The 19,337-nt window shown below is 34.2% G+C and overlaps 1 protein-coding gene across 1 annotated transcript; it reads left to right on the top strand.

Moving 5' to 3' along the window:
* Positions 1–4,638: 4,638 nt before the first annotated feature.
* LOC105766865 (uncharacterized) lies at positions 4,639–5,356 on the top strand. The gene is made up of 3 exons (XM_012586415.1): positions 4,639–4,948; positions 5,033–5,225; positions 5,308–5,356. The coding sequence occupies exons 1-3, from the start codon at positions 4,639–4,641 to the stop codon at positions 5,354–5,356; spliced, it is 552 nt and encodes a 183-aa protein (XP_012441869.1).
* The last annotated feature ends 13,981 nt before the right edge of the window (positions 5,357–19,337 follow it).

The following is a 19,337-nucleotide window of genomic DNA, read 5'->3' as shown; positions in this document are numbered from 1 at the left end:
ATTGATTCTGAACATCCTTTGGTAGGAAATTTAATACATTATACACCGAGGGGCTGTTAGGATTGAAACATGTTTTGCTACTGCCAGGTGTTAAATGTAAACAAAATGGAGAATGGATCCTTGGATATAACCACTATTTAGGGAGTATTTCTATTTTTGAAGTTGAAATTTTTGGATACTTGATGGTTTTTCCATTATTCAGAAAAAGAGGTACAAGAATGTGTCGATACACATGGATAGCTTGGAATTCATTAAAGCTTTGCAAATTAGCTGCTTGGCCAGTTTGTCCTCAGCCTTGATAAGAAGGGTTCATTTCTTTTTACAAACTATATTCCAATGGAAAATCAAGTGTATTCCGAGAGAGAGGAATAAAGTTGATGACAGGCTTGCTCAGGTGGCTTCAGATAGGAATACAGAGGTGCAAGTGTTTATTAATTTCCCCAAGGAAATGTTAGATGAATTTGGGTTTCATAAAGTAGTTAAGTTTCCATTTGTACTTATTTAGTAGAGTTGGTTGGTTTTATTTACACACCAAAAGAAAAGTTGATTCCAACCAAAATTTTCAATAAGCAGAGAAAAATTAATATAATTGTATAGTCAAATAGTTATATTAGAAAATAAATTACTAAATTAGTTTTGTTGACAAAATGTAAAATAAATTTATTGTTATAATTGATAATAATGTATGCTATCGTAACTAAGACTTATCCAAAAATAGATTTGTTTTACCATGATCAAAAGTAGTAACAGCAATTAAAAAATCACAAGATCAAAATTTGTAATTAAAAATATCTTCGTATCATAATCAACAAGACAATGGATCCTCCAAATCAATTATGCTTAGTTTTAGCTATTTTCTTATCAATCTTTTCGATTTCTTCTATGACAACAAGTGCAATTATTCCAAAGGTTAATGTTTCCCCTCAGATGCCCTCATCGCAACTAGTAGAAAATTTCTGCAATGGCAAGGCAATTAAAAATCGTAGGTTTTGCCAGAAAGCACTTCCCACTCCCGAAGTTATTGCTGCAATGGATACAACCCAACTAGGAACCCTCATTATGAAATTAGGAGTAGCAAATGCCAAAGCAACGTTGAATGTATATAATGAAATAATTAAGAAACTAGGTTCTCCCCAGGCTTTGAAAGCTCTTAATTGTTGCGTTGAGGCTTACGAATATGCAATCTTATCATTTGAAATGGTATCTTCAGAATTGGTTGAAGATTCCCAAACCGCAAACTATGATATAGCTGTTATAGGTCCCAGAATTGCTAATTGTAAAAAAGAACTGATTAATGCAAAGGTTCAAGCACCTCGACTCCTTGCTGGGAATCGATTTATAAGATATCATGTCTCAATGGGATATGAGATAACATCAACTCTCGAGCTTGAAAATCGAAATGAGTATTAGGCAAAAAATTAAGGGAAAATGTATAGATAATAATGTGTGAATTTGTTATCTTGATTGATACAATATAATATTGATGGCATAGGCGTGTTGCCATTGTTACTGCAGCTGAAAGTGTGAATTAATTTAAATTATCATTATAAAATTATATATTTTTTCATATTCCACTATATTAATGACTTCTTAGTATTCCAATCATCAACCATACAAAGTGGACTTAGAATCTAACCAAAATGAAATAATATCAACCTTCTTACCTCTTCCATTTAGGACCTTTCTGCAAAAATCTGTAATAATTACACCCATTGTCCTAAGATGAGATTTTTGTAAAAAAGATCCGGTAGTATATACCGTCACCCACCTACCTATGCCCTACTACATTTCCCTTTATTTCTTGCTTTAGTTGCCTTTATTTTAATGTCTTCTTTCAATTCTTACAATCCAGAAGTATTAGTTAACTTTCCCTTCTTATCAAAAGACTAAATCATGGAATCATTACCTCTTAATTAACAAAGACTTATCCTTCAAAAATTATTTTATTCAACCTCAAGAAAAAATATTGAGTCATTTGTAAAGATAATATGGGACAAAAAGATCATTTAACTTGACATTACTATGATATTTGACTCTATTTTTTGGAAAAATGTAGTTACTTTGTAGTATTTTGTGTTTTTTTAACAAATTGAAATCAAACCAAGCCAACTAATCCATTTAGTTCTTTGGTTTTTTTAACAAATTGAAATCAAACTATCTAGATCGGGGCTGGTTCTTTCTCATTTGTTCTTTGCAAATGATTTGGTGGTATTTTTGGAAAGTGGAAAAGCTTGGTCAGATCCTTAAAAGAATTCTTCACCCCTTCCTTAGTTTCTCAGGCCATCGAGTCAATGCCTAGAAAATCTACATTTTCTTTATTGAATGAGTGGATGGTGATCTTTGTAACATGCTAAGTAGTTTACTTGGCTTACAAATGGCCCAAGATATTGGAATGTACCTGGGAGTGTTGTTATTCCATAATATAGTTACTAACACTACATTACGGTTTGAGGTAAAATAGGTGCACAGCAAATTGAGTAATTGGGATGCTAAGAAGCTCTCTATAGCAGGTAGTGTTGCTCTTGTTCAATCTATTCTTCTTTCTTTACCAAATTCTTTTATACAATAAATGTGAATTTCGAAATATGTTTGTGAGGAGATTGAACGATTAGCAAGACAATTCATATGAGGCTCAGCTAATGGTGGAAAGAGAGTGTCTCTAGTTGTTAAAAACTCTATTTTTCAACCTTGTGCTTCAAGAGGATTAGGCCTAAGACATTTAGGGGACCAAATACTTCTTCTTTTATAAAATTTGGTTTTAATCTAGTCTCTAAGGATAATACCTTATGGGTTCGAGTTCTTCGATCGAAGTATGGAATAAAAGAGAGGGTGCCCGAAAGTGTTGCACAAGGAAGGTATTTAGCCTTATGGAGAGGACTCGCTAAGGAATGGAGAATTTAGATTTGTCTATTGGTACTAAGAATTTTGTCTACTATTGGAAAGACCCTTGGATCCCAAATTTAGGGTCATTGATAAATCACGTGCCTTCTCAAATCAATCTTGTGATGGATTGTTTACTTTGTGACATGGTAACTGAGGATAGGATGTGAAACCTAGAACTGTATTACTTTTTTAACAGGAATTTGGGATACACAACTCTAAAAAATATAGATGGCATAGGCGTATTGCCATTGTTGTTGCTGTTGAAACTGTGAATTAATTTAAATAATCATTGTAAAACTATATTCTTTTTCATATTCCATTATATTAATGAAGTCTTACTCTATTTGATGGCATAGGCTTGGATGCGGATTGTGCCTGCAAATCATCGACCCCTGTTCTTCTCCAATAGTCTTTCAGATTGGATAGAGACTAAATTGTGTTCTTCAGGGTGGATGTCGAGTGTGGTTATCCTTTGGTTTAATAGCTTGGCGTATATGAAAAAATAGGATCCTTTTTGTCGTTTAGGGAATAACATGGAGTTTTATTGAAACTAATAAGATTTCTATAAGTTAGGCAAAATAGTACTATCCAACCTATAAAAGTCACTTGTCTAGATATCTCGTTCTTGATTCTGAACGTCCTTTGGTAGGAAATTGGATGCATTATATACCGATGGTGCTTTTAGGATGAAAACAGTTTTTGCTACTACTGAAGGTGTTATATGGAAACAAAATGGAGAATGGATCCTTGGATATAGCCACTATTTGGGAGTTGTTCTATTTTTGAAGTTGAACTTTGGGGGTTCTTGATGGTTTGGCCATTATTCAGATAATGGGGTACAAGAATGTGTTGATACACACGGATAGCTTGGAAGTCGTTAAAGCTTTGTAGGTTAGCTGCTTGGTTAGTTCGTTCTGAGCTTTACAAACTATAGAGCAATGGCAAATCATGTATGTTCCAAGAGGGAGGAATAAAGTGGTTGATAGGCTTGCTAAGATGGCTTCAGATAGGAATATAGAGGTGGAGGTGTTTGTTAATTTCCCTAAGGATATGTTAGATGAATTTGGGTTTGATGAAGTAATTGACTTTCCATTTGTAATTATTTAGTACACTTGGTTAGTTTTATTTACACCAAAAAAAATAATAATTGAAACCAATTTTTTCAACAAAAAAAGGAAAATATATATAATTGTATAGGTCAACACTTATGTTAGAAAATAAATTACTAATTTAGTTTTGTTAATGTTAAAGATATGTGACACAAATTCTTGTTAAATAAAATCCAAGTGGCCAGATAAGGGGATCTACAAGGGCGAAGGCTGAGGGTTTAAACATTACTCTATTTATAGGTACAGGCTGCACAAGTGAAATTCGTATAGAAGTATACTTCCTCTATTTGATGTTGATTAGAATAAGGTGTTTTAACCTTACTACATTACTTCTAATTGACTTTGATTAGAATATGATTTTACAAACCTATAAATAGACGTAGTGGTCTCTCCTGTTGTATCATTTGAATTCGAAATATTGAATTTTCTCTCTTTTCATGCCATTATACACATTATATTTTTACAGTTAACAAAATTGTAAAATAACTTTATTGTTATAATTGATAATAATGTATGTTATTATAACTAAGACTTATTCAAAAATAGATTTGTTTTACCTTTATAAAAATAAGCACAAAAAAAAACTAAAAATCACAAGATCAAAATTTGCAATTCAAAATATATTTGTATCATAATCAACAAGACAATGGCTCTTCCAAATCAATTATGCTTTGCTTTAGTGATTTTCTTATCTATCTTTTCCCTTTCTTCTTTGCCAACAAGTGCAATTTTTCCAAAGGTTAATGTTTCCCTTCCGGGACATTTATCAAAACTAGTAGAAAATTTATGCAACGGCAACATAGTTGAAAATCGCAAGTTTTGCCTGAAAGCACTTTCCGCTCCCAAAGCTATTGCGACAAGGGATTCAACCCAACTAGGAACCCTCATTATGAAATTAGGAGCAGCAAATGTCAAAGCAACATTGAATGTATATGATGAAATAACTAAGAAACCAGGTTCTCTCCAGGCTTTGAAAGCTCTTAATTGTTGAGTTGAGGCTTACAAATATGCAATCTTATCATTTGAAATGGTATCTTCAGAATTGGTTGAAGATCCCCAAAGTGCAAACTATGATGTAGCTGTTATAGGTCCTGAAATTGCTAATTGTGAAAAGGAGTTGATTGATGCAAAGGTTAAAAATCCTCGACTCCTCGCTAGGAATCAATTTATGAAATATTATATTGAAATGGGATATGAGATAACATCAACTCTCGAGCTTGAAAATCCAAATGAGTATTAAGAAAAAAAAATTAAGGGAATATGTATAGATAATAATGTGTGAATTTGTTATCTTGATTGATACAATATAATATAGATGGCATAGGCGTGTTGCCATTGCTGTTGTTGCTGAAACTGTGAATTAATTTAATTATTGTAAAACTATTTATTTTTTCATATTTCATTATATTAATGAAGTCTAATTATTCCAATCATTATCCATTCAAAGTGGACTCAAAATCTAACCAAACTGAAATAATATCAAACTTCTTACCTCTTCCATTTATGACCTTTCTGTAAAATTCTCTAATAATTTCACCCATTTTCCTAGTTTGAGATTTTTGTAAGAAAGATCTAGTAGTATTTTCTGTCACCCACCCTACATATGACTTACTCCATTTCCCTTTATTACTTCCCTTAATTGCCATCACCTTAATCCCTTCTTTTAATTCCTCGCATCCAGAAGTATTACTGAACTTCCCCTTATTATTAAATGACCAAATCATGGAATCATTACCTCTTAATTGACAAAGCCTTATCCTTTGAAAATTACTTTATCCAACCTCAAGAAATAATAATGAGTCATTTGTAAAGAAAATATGGGACAGACAAAGATCGTTTAACTTGACATTACTAAGATGTTTTGCTCTATTTTTCGAAAAAAAAATGAAGTTACCTTGTAGTATATTTCTTTTACGAATTGAAATCAAACCAAGCCACCATATCCATTTAGTTGTTTGGTTTTCAGAAAGAAAATATAATATATTATTTTTTGCATTATTTTTACTTTATCCATTCCAAATTTCTCTATTCAACCTCAAGAAAGAATAACGAGTCATTTGTAATGGAAAGATGGGACAAACAAAGATCGTTTAACTTGACATTACTAAAATATTTTACTCTATTTTTGGAAAACAAATGAAGTTACTTTGCAGTATTTTTTATTTTTATTTTACAAAATGAAATCACCACGGGCTCCATTTAGTTCTTTGGTTTTAGAAAAAAATATTATATCTTGTTTTTGCATTATTCTTACTTTTCATATAAAATATTTAATTTTATATTGATGATATTCTACTATTTGGAAATTGTGTAGAGACAATATCATTAATTAAAGGATAAACTATAAAAATAGTCACTTTTTTTCCTCAGATTACATTTTAGTCCCTTATGCTTGACAAGTTATGTTTTAGTCACTTACATTATCGTGTTGTTACGAAGTGGTCACTCTGCCATTAAGCTCTATTACCTCTCTAACATCAGTCGTATATGGCAGTCCGAATGGGTTTTAAATGTCAACTTGGATGTTCAGTCGTGATGAGAATAAGTTTTTAATTTTTTTATGAAAATAGAATACAAAATTTTTCCATAAAATCCAATTTTCTCCCATTTTAAAAGAAGCAATAGCTGGGTTTTCGAAAATTACCATAAAAAATAGAAGGGTAATAGGGGTTGCGCGTGGACCAAGATCGAGTTGTCAAGTCATGGGAAACTCCTACGAAAACTCTAGACGATCAGATCTGAAAACGAAATAGCAAAACTTAATTAGAATCAATTCGATCTGGAAACTAAAAATCCCTAAATCAATAAAAAACAGCCAAGAATCAAAACACTTATGAATAGATGTTCTTCGAAGCCAAGAACACGAAATTAAGCCCCAAGATTAACTTCCAATCAGTCGAAACTATCAAAGAACACAAAACAGCAACTAAATTAAAAACAGATTGCAAAATCAATGGACACTAGTTCTAGGGATTGGACGGCAAGAAAAGGGGAATTTTTGTGAATCAAAAAAGTTTCTTTATGTCCAAGGAAGTGTCGAATCAGATCTTGAAGTTTGGAATGGCTGAAACGAAACAAGAACAATTAATCCCAAATTATTCAACAAAACGGTACAAGTAGAATTTAACAAAGAAGAATGAACAGCAAAAGAATAAAGATAAAGTCCTAAGAAGCCTTGAAATCCTGAAAGATTTCACAACTCCCTTCAAACGGCTCTAATCTCCCCTCCAATGAAGATCAATTGGCAAGAAGAAGGCTGAAGATGGCTCCCACAATCAAAAAGATTGTTAAAACTACTTCTAAAGAAAACTCAAGAGAAAATTCTTGGAGAACTCAATAGAATTTTCACTCAAAGCAAATCTGATATTTTCAATGTAATTCTACTGTGTGTAACAAGGATGGCAGGTCATGCCTATAAATAGGCCTTATAACTATTTCCTAATCTCATTAGGAAAACTTAAAAAAACCTAATTAAAAAATTTAAGAGGGAAATTCGGCCAAGTCATTTTAATGGGCTGCTTGGGCCGAATTTTTACATATAATACTCCTAATGTCTAAATATTAAATTAAACAATTAATTTTTTTACAAATTGGGCCACTTTAACAATTTGGCCTGATTTTCAACTAAGTATGGTTTGACTTCTTGGTTGGGCTTGGAATCCTTTTATTGGGCCTTGCCTTCAAGAACTTGGGCTTGTAGTCTCCTACCGAAATTGGTTCGTTGATGCTCGTAACGGAGATCCAATGCGCTTTGGCTGCAAGATTCGGTTTCTTGGACCAAGATTTCCAAGATTTGAAATTTTGATTTTCTTGATTCTTGAAATCGCTCCAAACGGCAAGATTGGGCCAAGATTCGACTTCTTGATTTTCTTGAAAATAAGAAAGTGAATCTTGATTTTCTCTTTCTTTCGTGTACGCATCTAAGGCCTTGCTAACAAATTCCTGAATGGTCCCATTTAGTTTGGAACGCATTTGTCGGGACTTTGACCTTGTTATTGGGCCTTGTGGTAATTTGAGCCCATCATGTTCTTGAGCTTGGGTTGTGCCTTTGTGACTCGTATCAAAGATCTGAAAATGTAGAATATATAAAATTCCCAAGTTTAATCCATTTTTTCTTTATCAATATAATTTATTATGTTTGTCTGCGTCCATTATTTATTTATCGTTTTTAAATCTATGTTTTGTCTTCTTCTTCACCAACAAATACGGCCTTCTTGATTTGTTATTTCTCAAACCAACTAATGCTTCATTATTACATGATTAATTAACGGGATGCTACTAGGCATTTCTTTGATTTTTCATAAATAATTAAATAAAAAATTGAATAGTTTTGAGTTAGATTTGAATATTTATGCTTGGGAGGATTTATCTCTCTTTATTAATTTCCTTCTCCTAAAAATCGAATAAGGGGAATTGACAATGATTAGAAGGAAATAATAAAATGGTGACATTGTTCATTCTTGGGTATTCTTGCTTGTATCAATGAAGGAAATAGTGTTGATCACAATTGGTTTGGGGGAGTACTAGCAAATTTGGATCATTTTTCGATTGATCCCTGAAATAACACCTATAATAATAATAATGCAGTTGGTGATGGGCATAATTGAAGAAAGAAACATACTAGCAATTCATTTAAACAGCTTCAGTGATCCATAAGTGAAGCTTCAGGTAGGAAAACAGAGATATAGGACCAAAATGATGAAGAAGACGTTGAACTCAACTTGTGGTGAGGAATTCATTTTCAAAGTAGAGGACTTTATGGGAGAGCTCCAAATCTCTATGTTGGATGAGGATAAGTTATTCAATTATGATTTTTTGGGCCAAGTTGAACTCCTAATATCCCAGGTTTTTTATGCTCCCTAGAAATCTCTTGGCACTGTTTGGTATCCTTTGCGCCCCAAGAACAATAAGTCAAAGATCAAAGATTTGGGTATGTTTTTTTTTCTTTTTCCTATGTTCCCTTTTCATAACCCGACCCAGAAGTTATGACTGAATTTGGAGAAATTACATTGAGTCGTTTGGAAAACTATTTTCAGTGCGTATTTAGCAATTACGAATCTGACAACCAACCATTAAAACTATTTGCTTGTTTACAAACACATTTAAGAATTTAATTAATTTGAAACGGAAAATATTTTCAGAGTTTTTAATTTTGAAAACCAAAATCAATTTTGTCGACTTGCATGATTTTGCGGTTTCACGTTTGAAAACAGTAGTTATCAACGAATTAACAAAACCCAAAACGAGTTCAAAACAAATTATAGATTATAGACCCAAAAAGTTCAAAATAAATAATAACTGAAAACACCATATTAACATTAAGGTCAAAAACAATCCGAGCTCCCACACGTTGTCTGGTCCTAAGTCAAAGGGTTACCTGAACAGACAGAGATAAAATAAAGGGATGAGCTATAAAGCTCAGTGTATAATTAAACTTAAACAAAGATCAAACAAACACACTATATAAATCATAGTAAAGTAGAGGATTTTATAACGATTTTATAACTAAAGCAGAACAAACCAAAGCATCACAGAAATATTTATAACAATCTGTTGTGCGGAAGCGTGTAAAAAAGTAAAATTATTGTACTAAAAAATCACACTAAGTTTAATTCCCAGGAAAGAAAGGTGGATCACAAGGATCGCTTAAGTACCAGGTCTTTCCTAGCCAGAATATCCCTCAATCGTAATTTAATAGCACAATAAATCACTACAATCACACTCACAATTCATACAGAATAATACAATAAAGAACACAAGAATTTAACGAGGTTCAGCAAATTTTGCCTACGTCCTCGGACACTACCAAATATATTTCACTCCAAAATACAAGTGAGAATTTACAAAGAGAGAGAGAGAGAAAACAACGCCTTAAGTAGAGAATGGCAAATATTGGGATAATGAAGAAGAGAAATGGTTAGGCCTATTTATAGTTGAGGTTCAGGGATCAAAATTGCAATTATCTTATGCCAAATCTCAATCCCACTTTTGGTGCCTTAAATCTCAGATTTTGATACCCATATCTATCTGATACTCATATCTTTCTAATACCCATATCTTTGACTTTCTATAAATATGGATGATTTCCAATAATCTCCACCTTGAAGATTTGATTCGAATAATCTTATCTTCACACAATTCTCTCTGCCTTTGTCAACAACACTTGATAGTGCCTTCTTCAACTGTTAAACATGCTCTTTCATAAACTGATCAAATCACTTGTCCCATTGCCTCGATTGTTTCAATCCATAAAGCGACTTTGTCAATTTGCAAACCTAATTTTCTTTATCAGTAACCTTGAATCCATCTGGCTGAGTCATATAGATTTCCTCTTCTAAATCACCATGTAAAAATGCGGTCTTCACATAGAGCTGAACTAGTTCAAGATCATATTGCACAACCAAGGCTAGCAAAATCCGAATAGACGAATGCTTCACAACTGGAGAAAACACTTCATTATAGTCTATTCCTTCTTTCTGAGCGTAACCCTTTGTTACCAATCTAGCCTTGTATCGAACTTCATTTTTACTAGGAAATCCTTCCTTCTTTGCGTATACTCATTTGCATCCAATTGCCTTCTTTCCTTTGGGTAGTGTCACCAACTCCCAAGTCCTATTTTTATGAAGAGACTGAATTTCTTCATTCATAGCTTGCTTCCACTTTACACCATCAGGGTTACTTCTTGCTTCTGTATAAGTTGAAGGAATATCATCATCTGCAATTTGAAGTGCATATGCCACCATATCATCAAAGCGAGCAGGCATACGAATCTCTCTTCTTGGCCTCCTATATGTAATTGAATCATGTTGCTGTAGAAGTTCTTGGGTCGAAACTTCTTCATCATTTGTTCCTTCAATATTAGCTGGATCATCACTAACATTTTAAAGCTCCACCTGCTGCAAAGTGCCACTAGTTTTGTTATCCTTTTGTGAATCCTTATTCTTCATCATGGTTGATTCATCAAAAGTCACATCTCTACTGAAAACAATCTTCCTTGTATCAGGACACCAGAGACGGTATCATTTTACTCCACCAATTATACCCATAAATAATACTTTCTTTGCTCTTGGGTCTAACTTAGATTCTTTTACATGATAATAAGCAATGGAACCAAAAACATGTAAAGAATCATCATCAGTAGCAGGTTTACCAGCCCACCTCTCCATAGGAGTTTTTCCATTTATTGCAGCTGATGGCAACCAGTTAATTAGATGGCACGCATATGTAATTGTCTCAGCCCAAAATTCCTTGCCCAATCAGCATTGGACAACATACATCGAACTTTCTCCAGTATAGTCTAATTTATACATTCTGTCACCCCATTCTGTTGTGGTGTATCTCGAACAGTGAAGTGTCGCACAATGCCCTCATCTTGACATACTTGTAGAAATGGATCATCCTTGTACTCAGTACCATTGTCTGATCGAAGTCGTTTGACCTTTCGACCAGTCTGGGTCTCCACCATCTTCTTCCATTTCAAAAATGCATCCAAAACTTCATTTTTTTCTTTTCATTAGATACACCCATACTTTTCTTAACTAATCATCAACAAAAGTAACAAAATAGTGCATACCTCCCAAAGAAGCCACTTTAGTAGGTCCCCACACATCACTGTGAACGTAGTCCAGAATTCCTTTTGTATTGTGAATTGCTGAACCAAATTTTATCCTCGTCTGCTTACCCAGAACACAATGTTCATAGAATTCCAATTTGCAAGAATTTGCACCTTTCAACAAGCCTTGCTTCGCCAAACTCTGCAAAGTTTTTTCACCAAGATGTCCCAATCGCATATGCCATAACCGGTAGCCTCGAATCGCATCTTCGCAGGTTGTTGATGTTGATCCAATAACTGTACTTCCATTTAAATAGTATAGGTTATTCCTTCTTGTGCCTTTCATCACCGTCAATACCCCAGCTACTACCGTTAGTAATCCATCTCTCAAAGTGATTGTGAGCCCTTTAGATTCTAGGACCCCTAATAAGATAAGATTTCTCTTCAAGATAGGTATGTAGCAAACATCTGTCAAGACTTAAATTGAGCCGTCGTAATTCTTCAATTGGATTGTACCTACTCCCATTGTCTTACAAGCGCTGTCATTGCCCATAAAAACAACTCAACGTTCTAGTTCTTTAAGACTAGAAAACCAGTCCTTTTTAGGACACATATGGTAAGTACATCCGGAATCCAAAATCCACTCATCTGTATGACATGCCATTCCCATGCCAATGAAGCTAAAGTCTGACTCCTCATCATGCTCCGCTACACATGCATCAGAAATAGCCTTGCCCTTTTGTAACTTAGGACAATTCTTTTTCCAATGCCCTTTCTCACGACAAAAAGCACATTCATCTTTGGCAAGTCTCCCTTTGGACTTACTCCTTCTACCAGATTTGTTGCTATACGAACGACCTCTAACCGTTAAGACTTTTGTAGTTGTATCTCCGTAATCTTTTTTATCTTTCTTTCGAGTCTCAACTCTATACAATGTACTATAGACTACATCAAATGTGATCGAATCGTTCCCATGAAGGGTGGTAAGATCATCATATTCATCAGGAAGAGAATTCAACAATAATAATTCATTGTCATCATCCTCAAATTTCTCATCCAAATTTAGCAAGTCTGCTAAAATTTTATTGAATGAGTTCACATGGTCATTTATCGACATACCGGGTGCATACGTGAATCGATAAAGTTTTTTTCTCATATAAAGCCTATTCTCAAGACTTTTTGTTAGAAAATTTTCTTCCAGTGTATCCCACAACTTCTTCACTGATGTCTCCCTCATGACAGAGTACTTCTGCTCTTTGGCCAAACATAGACGAATTGTTCACATGCCTGTCTATTGATCTTAGCCCACTCCCTGTCATCCATCTTGTCAGGTTTTTCTTCAAGGGATATATCCAGCTCTTGCTGACATAAGACATCCAGGATCTTACATTGCCACATACCAAAATTATTGGTACCATCAAATTTCTCTACTTCAAATTTTGCATTGGTCACAGTAGTCTTTGCTGATGATGATACCTTTTTCCATTTTTCTCCTCAATCCTAACTACTGTACGTAAACAGTGTCGTGAACGATCATATTCCCTAAGTACGAATCTAGCTCTGCTACCAATTTTTGTGCGGAAGCGTGTAACAGAGTAAAATTATTGTACTAAAAAATCACACAAAGTTCAATTCCCAGGAAAGAGAGGTGGATCACAATGATCGCTTAAGTACCAGGTCTTTCCTAGCCAGAATATCCCTCAATCGTAATTTAATAGCACAATAAATCACTACAATCATACTCATAATTCATGCAGAATAATACAAAAAAGAACACAAGAATTTAACAAGGTTCAGCAAATTTTGCCTACGTCTTCAGGCACTACCAAATATATTTCACTCCAAAATACAAGTGAGAATTTACACACAGAGAGAGAGAGAAAACAGTGCCTTAAGTAGAGAATGGCAAATTTTAGGATAATGAAGAAGAGAAATGGTTAGGCCTATTTATAGTTGAGGTTCAGGGATCAAAATTGCAATTATCTTATGCCAAATCTCAATCCACTTTTGGTGCCTTAAATCTCAGATTTTGATACCCATATCTTTTCGATACCCATATCTTTCTGATACCCATATCTTTGACTTTCTATAAATATGGATGACTTCCAATACAATCATGTAAACAGGATAGAGAATGTTTGATTATGCTAATGCGGTGTTTCTCAGAAAATCAGAATGCAGATTTTTCAGAAATATCCTACCCATCTCCGCTACACACTAACATAGAATTTCCCAGAACTCTTCCAACCAAATCACACCAATAGATAATTGTGGACAGTACCACTAGAATTGCAGTTAAAACTGCCAGTTCAGATATATGTGGTCAAGCCACCATAATTGCAAACAAGTTTCAAAACAAATTTGTGGACAAACCACCAAATAATGGAGATCATTAAATTGCCAGAAACATCCTCCTTTCACATCATCCCAAACCCCATGCAATGTGTCATGGCATGCATATTTAGAATCAAAATAATAAGCACATTGGACATGCTGTCGTGCAATAACATAAACAGAAGGTATGGGAATCCATGTTTTGTAGAACAAATTGATCAAGTCTTAATGAATCATAACAGATTTGTCAAGAAGTCAGATGCATAGTTACATATCAGAATCAGTATCAATCATAGCGACTTATTCGGATATCACATGTTCTCACAACCAACAAGGTAACACGGAAAGGAACCATCAAAATTAGCAAAACACAGATCACACCTGAATAAATCTCATACCTTAAACATGTCCCAAACAAAAGCATATTATACGCTAATAGATCATGCTTACTTAGCTAATATCATATCAAGCATACATACAGATAATGGATTATACATCAATAGATCCTCATAAATTAATTTTTATAACTTGTTTCAAATCATATGGACCCCACGATAAACCTATGTTCAGTTCGAATGACGTTTACAACCCTAAAGAAAATTTTTTATTTTTGGCCCACACGCCCGTCTGGATTCACACAGCCTAGGTGGCTAGCCCGTGTGATCCACACGGCCAAGAACACGCCTGTGTGATCTACACGGCCAAGCACACGCCTGTCTGGCCCACCTTAGTGTCGTATACGGCCTTTCACATGACCTAGCAGACGACTATGTGGCTCAAAACAATGAGTTACACAATCTAGCACACCCAACACAAGCCCGTGTGATTCAAAACCAAATATATATCTCACAAGGTTTGGACACATACCCGTGTCTCTGGCCTGTGTGTTTCAAATTCCAAAACAGTGAGTTATACGGCCTAGGCACACGTCCGTGTCTCTAGCACATGTGCCTCTAATTCTAAAATAGTAAGTTACACGATCGTATGGCTCACACAGTTGTGTGGCATCGACAACCATATTTTTTGGCCTCTGTCATTCGTAAGATTTTGGGTTTTTGTTACACACCTAGTACAATTTTCACATAGAAATAACAAAAATAATTTTGAAACATAAAAAAAATTCACATGATCAATCAAATGATTTATTCATAATTAAATCACTAAAACTAGCGTTCAAAACCGTAGCTATATCGAAGAACTTCGACACAAAAACCCCAACTCAGAATGAGACTCTATCAATAATCAAATAATAATTACACAAATCTTAAGTTGCTGGAGGAATGTTAAACATCACTTGAACCTCTCCTGATTCAAACAACCAATTAAAACAACACCTAAAGAAGAATCGCCCTTTACAACGCAACTCAAGAACTGACCATACTATCAAAATTTTACTATCATCGGTGCTAAGATTGAAATCAATAAGGAAAATCAAGTCCCGCATAGAATTAATTTAACGTAAAATATCAAAAGAAAAGGTAAAATAAATAAAAGAAGGCAAATCTCCGAAGAAGAAACAAAAAAGAACGACATGAAGAAATTGAAAATGATCATGAAATAGTGTGAGTTTTGGGAAGTTTAATTAACTTTTTTTTAAATAAAAAAACTCACAAGCAGTATAAAAAAAGTTTTCTTATTCCTTTAACAGAAATTCAAACACAAGACCAGGGGGTATACAGAAACTTACCTATTGAACTAGTAGGCTCATTCTTATCATCACCAGAGCTAAAATAATATATATATCAGATGCTCGAGAATAGAGGTTTAGCAAAAAGTAGCGAAAATTCAAGGAAAAATATTCAAACCCAGAACCTCGCATACACAAACACAACACTTAGCCACTGGACCAGATTAATTCACTTCCCACAATTCACAATCTTAACTCAAACACAGGCTGTAACCACTCTTGGTTTCTCTAACTCAATTTTTTCTAACCCGACTTTTGGGATTTTACAGCATTTATAAAACTTTAGTTGCCCCTGTGCTAGAATTTTTATGTTTATAAGGGTCTCACTATCCCTTTTTGAGTCTCAAACAAAGGTATAATCAAGAAGTTGGTATGGGTTAATGCTTTATTGATTATCGAGAATTATTGTCACACCCAAATTCCTTTAAACCTGAAATAAAGAAATAATTGAGGGGTTATATTGAAAGAAGCCAGAAGTTGGCGGTCTCCACTGGAAAATTAAAAAAAGATAGTAACAGATTTAGGATTTAGATGAAATCCAATGATAGTTTGGTTAGATATAAACCAGCTGATTCTTTAGTGGCAAACATGATGATTATCAATGGATGGATACTATACGATTGAAGGTTACGCAAGAAGGCCTATAAATTGCAGATAAATGACTTTTCAGGGAAACTTCTTCTAAATTTTTTTTCATTCTCTCCTCTTCTTCGTCTTTCTTGGTTGTTCTGAGGAAGCAATGGTCATGGAAAACTCTGCATGGGGCAATGATCGCAAAAAATTTGTTTGAAAAATATAAAATCTGAGGATCTGCTACTAGGAGAATAAAAGTTCTAGCGTTTTGAAAAGGTAAGCCGATGAGGCAAAGAAGCACCATGTGAGTTTCTACACTCCATCCCTGAATGATAAGTATGCTTAAGATTCTATAAATATATAAGTATCTGCCACTTTTGTTCAGAAGGCAAGAATTATTTATGATACCATGGCATTTTATTTCTAAGATACATTTATGACATGCGAAACATGAAAAGGAAATATTGATAGGTTTAGATGAAGTTAGGATATGAGAAATAGGACTTTTGAGTAGATACCTTCATACGATGTTGATGTGTACAAATCGTGATGGTGAAGCTCCGGGCCTTACAAAGGGGACACTGTAGTGTTTGAGCATCAAGCTTAGGATTGGAGTAATGGATGGAATGCAACGGGAAAAGTAAATAAGAAAGATCATCGCTAGGTCATGGGTCCGAGTGGAGGCTATACGCCTAAAATGAGTAAGACCAAAGCTAAAAGACGTTCTAGCATCATGTGATGGTTTGACCATAAAAATAAGTAAGACCACAACTGAAAGACGTTATGGCATTAGATGAAAGTTACCTAGAATGGTAAATTGGATCAATACCATAATTGAAAGATGCTATGACATCCTTTGATAGACCACCGGGACAGCAAACATGGGTTATATTGTGTAAGACCATAGCTGGAAGACAATATGGCATCATAGATAATCCGCTAGGACAATAAATATGGGATAGTTTCTTGGGACAGTAAATACGGAGCTTACGTGATGTAAGATCGTAGCACGGCTATGGCAACCTATGGAGTCTGCCATGACATTAAACATAAGGTATATTGTGTAAGACCATAGCCCGACTAAGGTAGCATGTGAAGTCTTCTAGGACAATAAACACGAGGCAGTCCACTAGGATATTAAACTTTGGATCCTAATGCATAAAACCTTAGCTTGGCTATGGAAGTATAAAGTAGTCCACCGAGATAATAAAGACGGGTGGTCAATCAGGACGAGAATGGTGGAACATTTTGCAAACAAGGAGAACGGAGCTAGAAGGAAAATGGAACATGGACTTGCGATGATTAATCCGTGGGTCGAAGGAATTTGCCAATGAATGGGGAACGTAGTAAAAATGAGAAATGATTGTTGGAAGGGCTTATGGCTAATAGCCCAGTAGGTAGTAGTCACAGGAGTTGACGTCCTAGCGGTGCCTGGTGTACCAGCGAATGAAAAGTGAGTTATCTAGGGATCACAAAAAAATTTCGCTAATAAGATCAAATTGGGAAATATGCTCATATTGTAATAAACTTGTAATTATGATACCCGCGAAACTAACTAAAAATTGACTAAGGCAAGTGCACCTATCAATTAATAGTATAGCTACGATGAGCAAAGATATCATTCCCGTGAAGACTAAAAGTACTAGTAATTACTATCTTATTTTTGTCATATATACGTCTTAGAATGCCAAAAAAACCTGAAAATCGCATTTTGCCACTATTCATAGTGCAAATTCGTGCAATCAACATGACCTGCCACATGACTGTGTGGCAGGCTGTGTGGAAGGGGTCAACCCTTATGGCTATTGTACCTTACTCTAATCTTTTGGTTTTCACTCATTTTTTGCTCCTTTTGCTCCCAAATTCTCTACTAATTATGAAAACATGAATTTAAAGGATTAGGAGCATAAAAATCATCATTAACATGAATAATCGCCAAAAAATGCATTAAGAATGAGTTGAAAACAAGTTACTTTTAACACTTATCAAATTGTTTTCTACATATTTGAAGAATGAATAAATAAATAAAGTTAATTTCACATTTCACTATTACGTCTTTTGTGTTTATATCTTTCATATTTTGCATGCATAGTGAAATTGTGATAAGCAAATATTAGTTAATTGATTGTCTAAGTTCAAACTGATGATAAGTGGCACAGTAAGAATGTTTAAATTGTGAGAAAGACAACTTACTTCAATAAATAATCTAAACGAGTCTGTAATCCTATAAAAGAATCAAAATGATCATTTGATTCAAATACTTAAAAGGATTATTATGTCATCTACAATTTCAATTGGAGAGATGGCTAGTCTTGGCTACCGGAGTAGGTGACTTTACGGGTAGAGACATAGATGTATTCATTGGAAGAATGATACATCGGACTAGACCCAAGTTGAATTAATTCTGAATTCATTTGTGAATTAATTCACTTGTGGCATTTTTGGTGTGATTTACCTAAATCTTGAGTTAGTCACTGACTATATGTATGAAACTCATATATTTTGATATAAGTGGAGGCTTATTCTCTAAAGATGATCGAGCTTATGGCTGGTATGTTGGGTACATAACTTGTGTATGGCATGGCTTTACTAGCAACAATGGAATTCATAGCTCGATAAAAGAGTTAATGATATCCTCTCATTGGCATTATGTGGATTGATAAATATGGAACATGGTCACGGGTTGTTTGTTCTCAAGCGAGCAATTTATCTCAGTCATTTGTTAACAGTGATCATATTAATCATTAAGAAGACACAATGGTGATAATGAGATAAAATAGGATTGTATTGAGTGAATGAATTTAACTCAAAGGAATCAAAGATATCATATGAGGGTAACACACACATGACGAGGTCATTAGACAAAGCTGTGGGATGAATTACTTTTGTAAAGAGTATACAATAAGGAGTTTTTAATCATGGTGATTTTTTTGAACTGACTCCATGATTAAGTAAATTGTGAATTATTGGAACGATGCTTCTAAATATAATTTTAATTACTCGAGCCTAACTGTATATGTCCAATTGGCCCCTCTTCTAGCTCAATAAAAGCTTGATCGGACTGCATTTAAATTAGAAAAAATTTTTACGAAGTTGGATATAATTTAATTGAGTTTATTTATTCGATGTGGAATTGAATTGGGCAATCGTGAGAATTGATCAACTAGAAAATTTGATTAAAGAATTTGATCAAGCAAAA

Source organism: Gossypium raimondii, chromosome 5 (genome assembly GCF_025698545.1).
Source record: "Gossypium raimondii isolate GPD5lz chromosome 5, ASM2569854v1, whole genome shotgun sequence".
Classification (NCBI taxonomy): Eukaryota; Viridiplantae; Streptophyta; class Magnoliopsida; order Malvales; family Malvaceae; genus Gossypium; species Gossypium raimondii.
The sequence above is the reverse complement of the archived record's forward strand: the minus strand, read 5'-3'. Positions and strand labels throughout refer to the sequence as shown.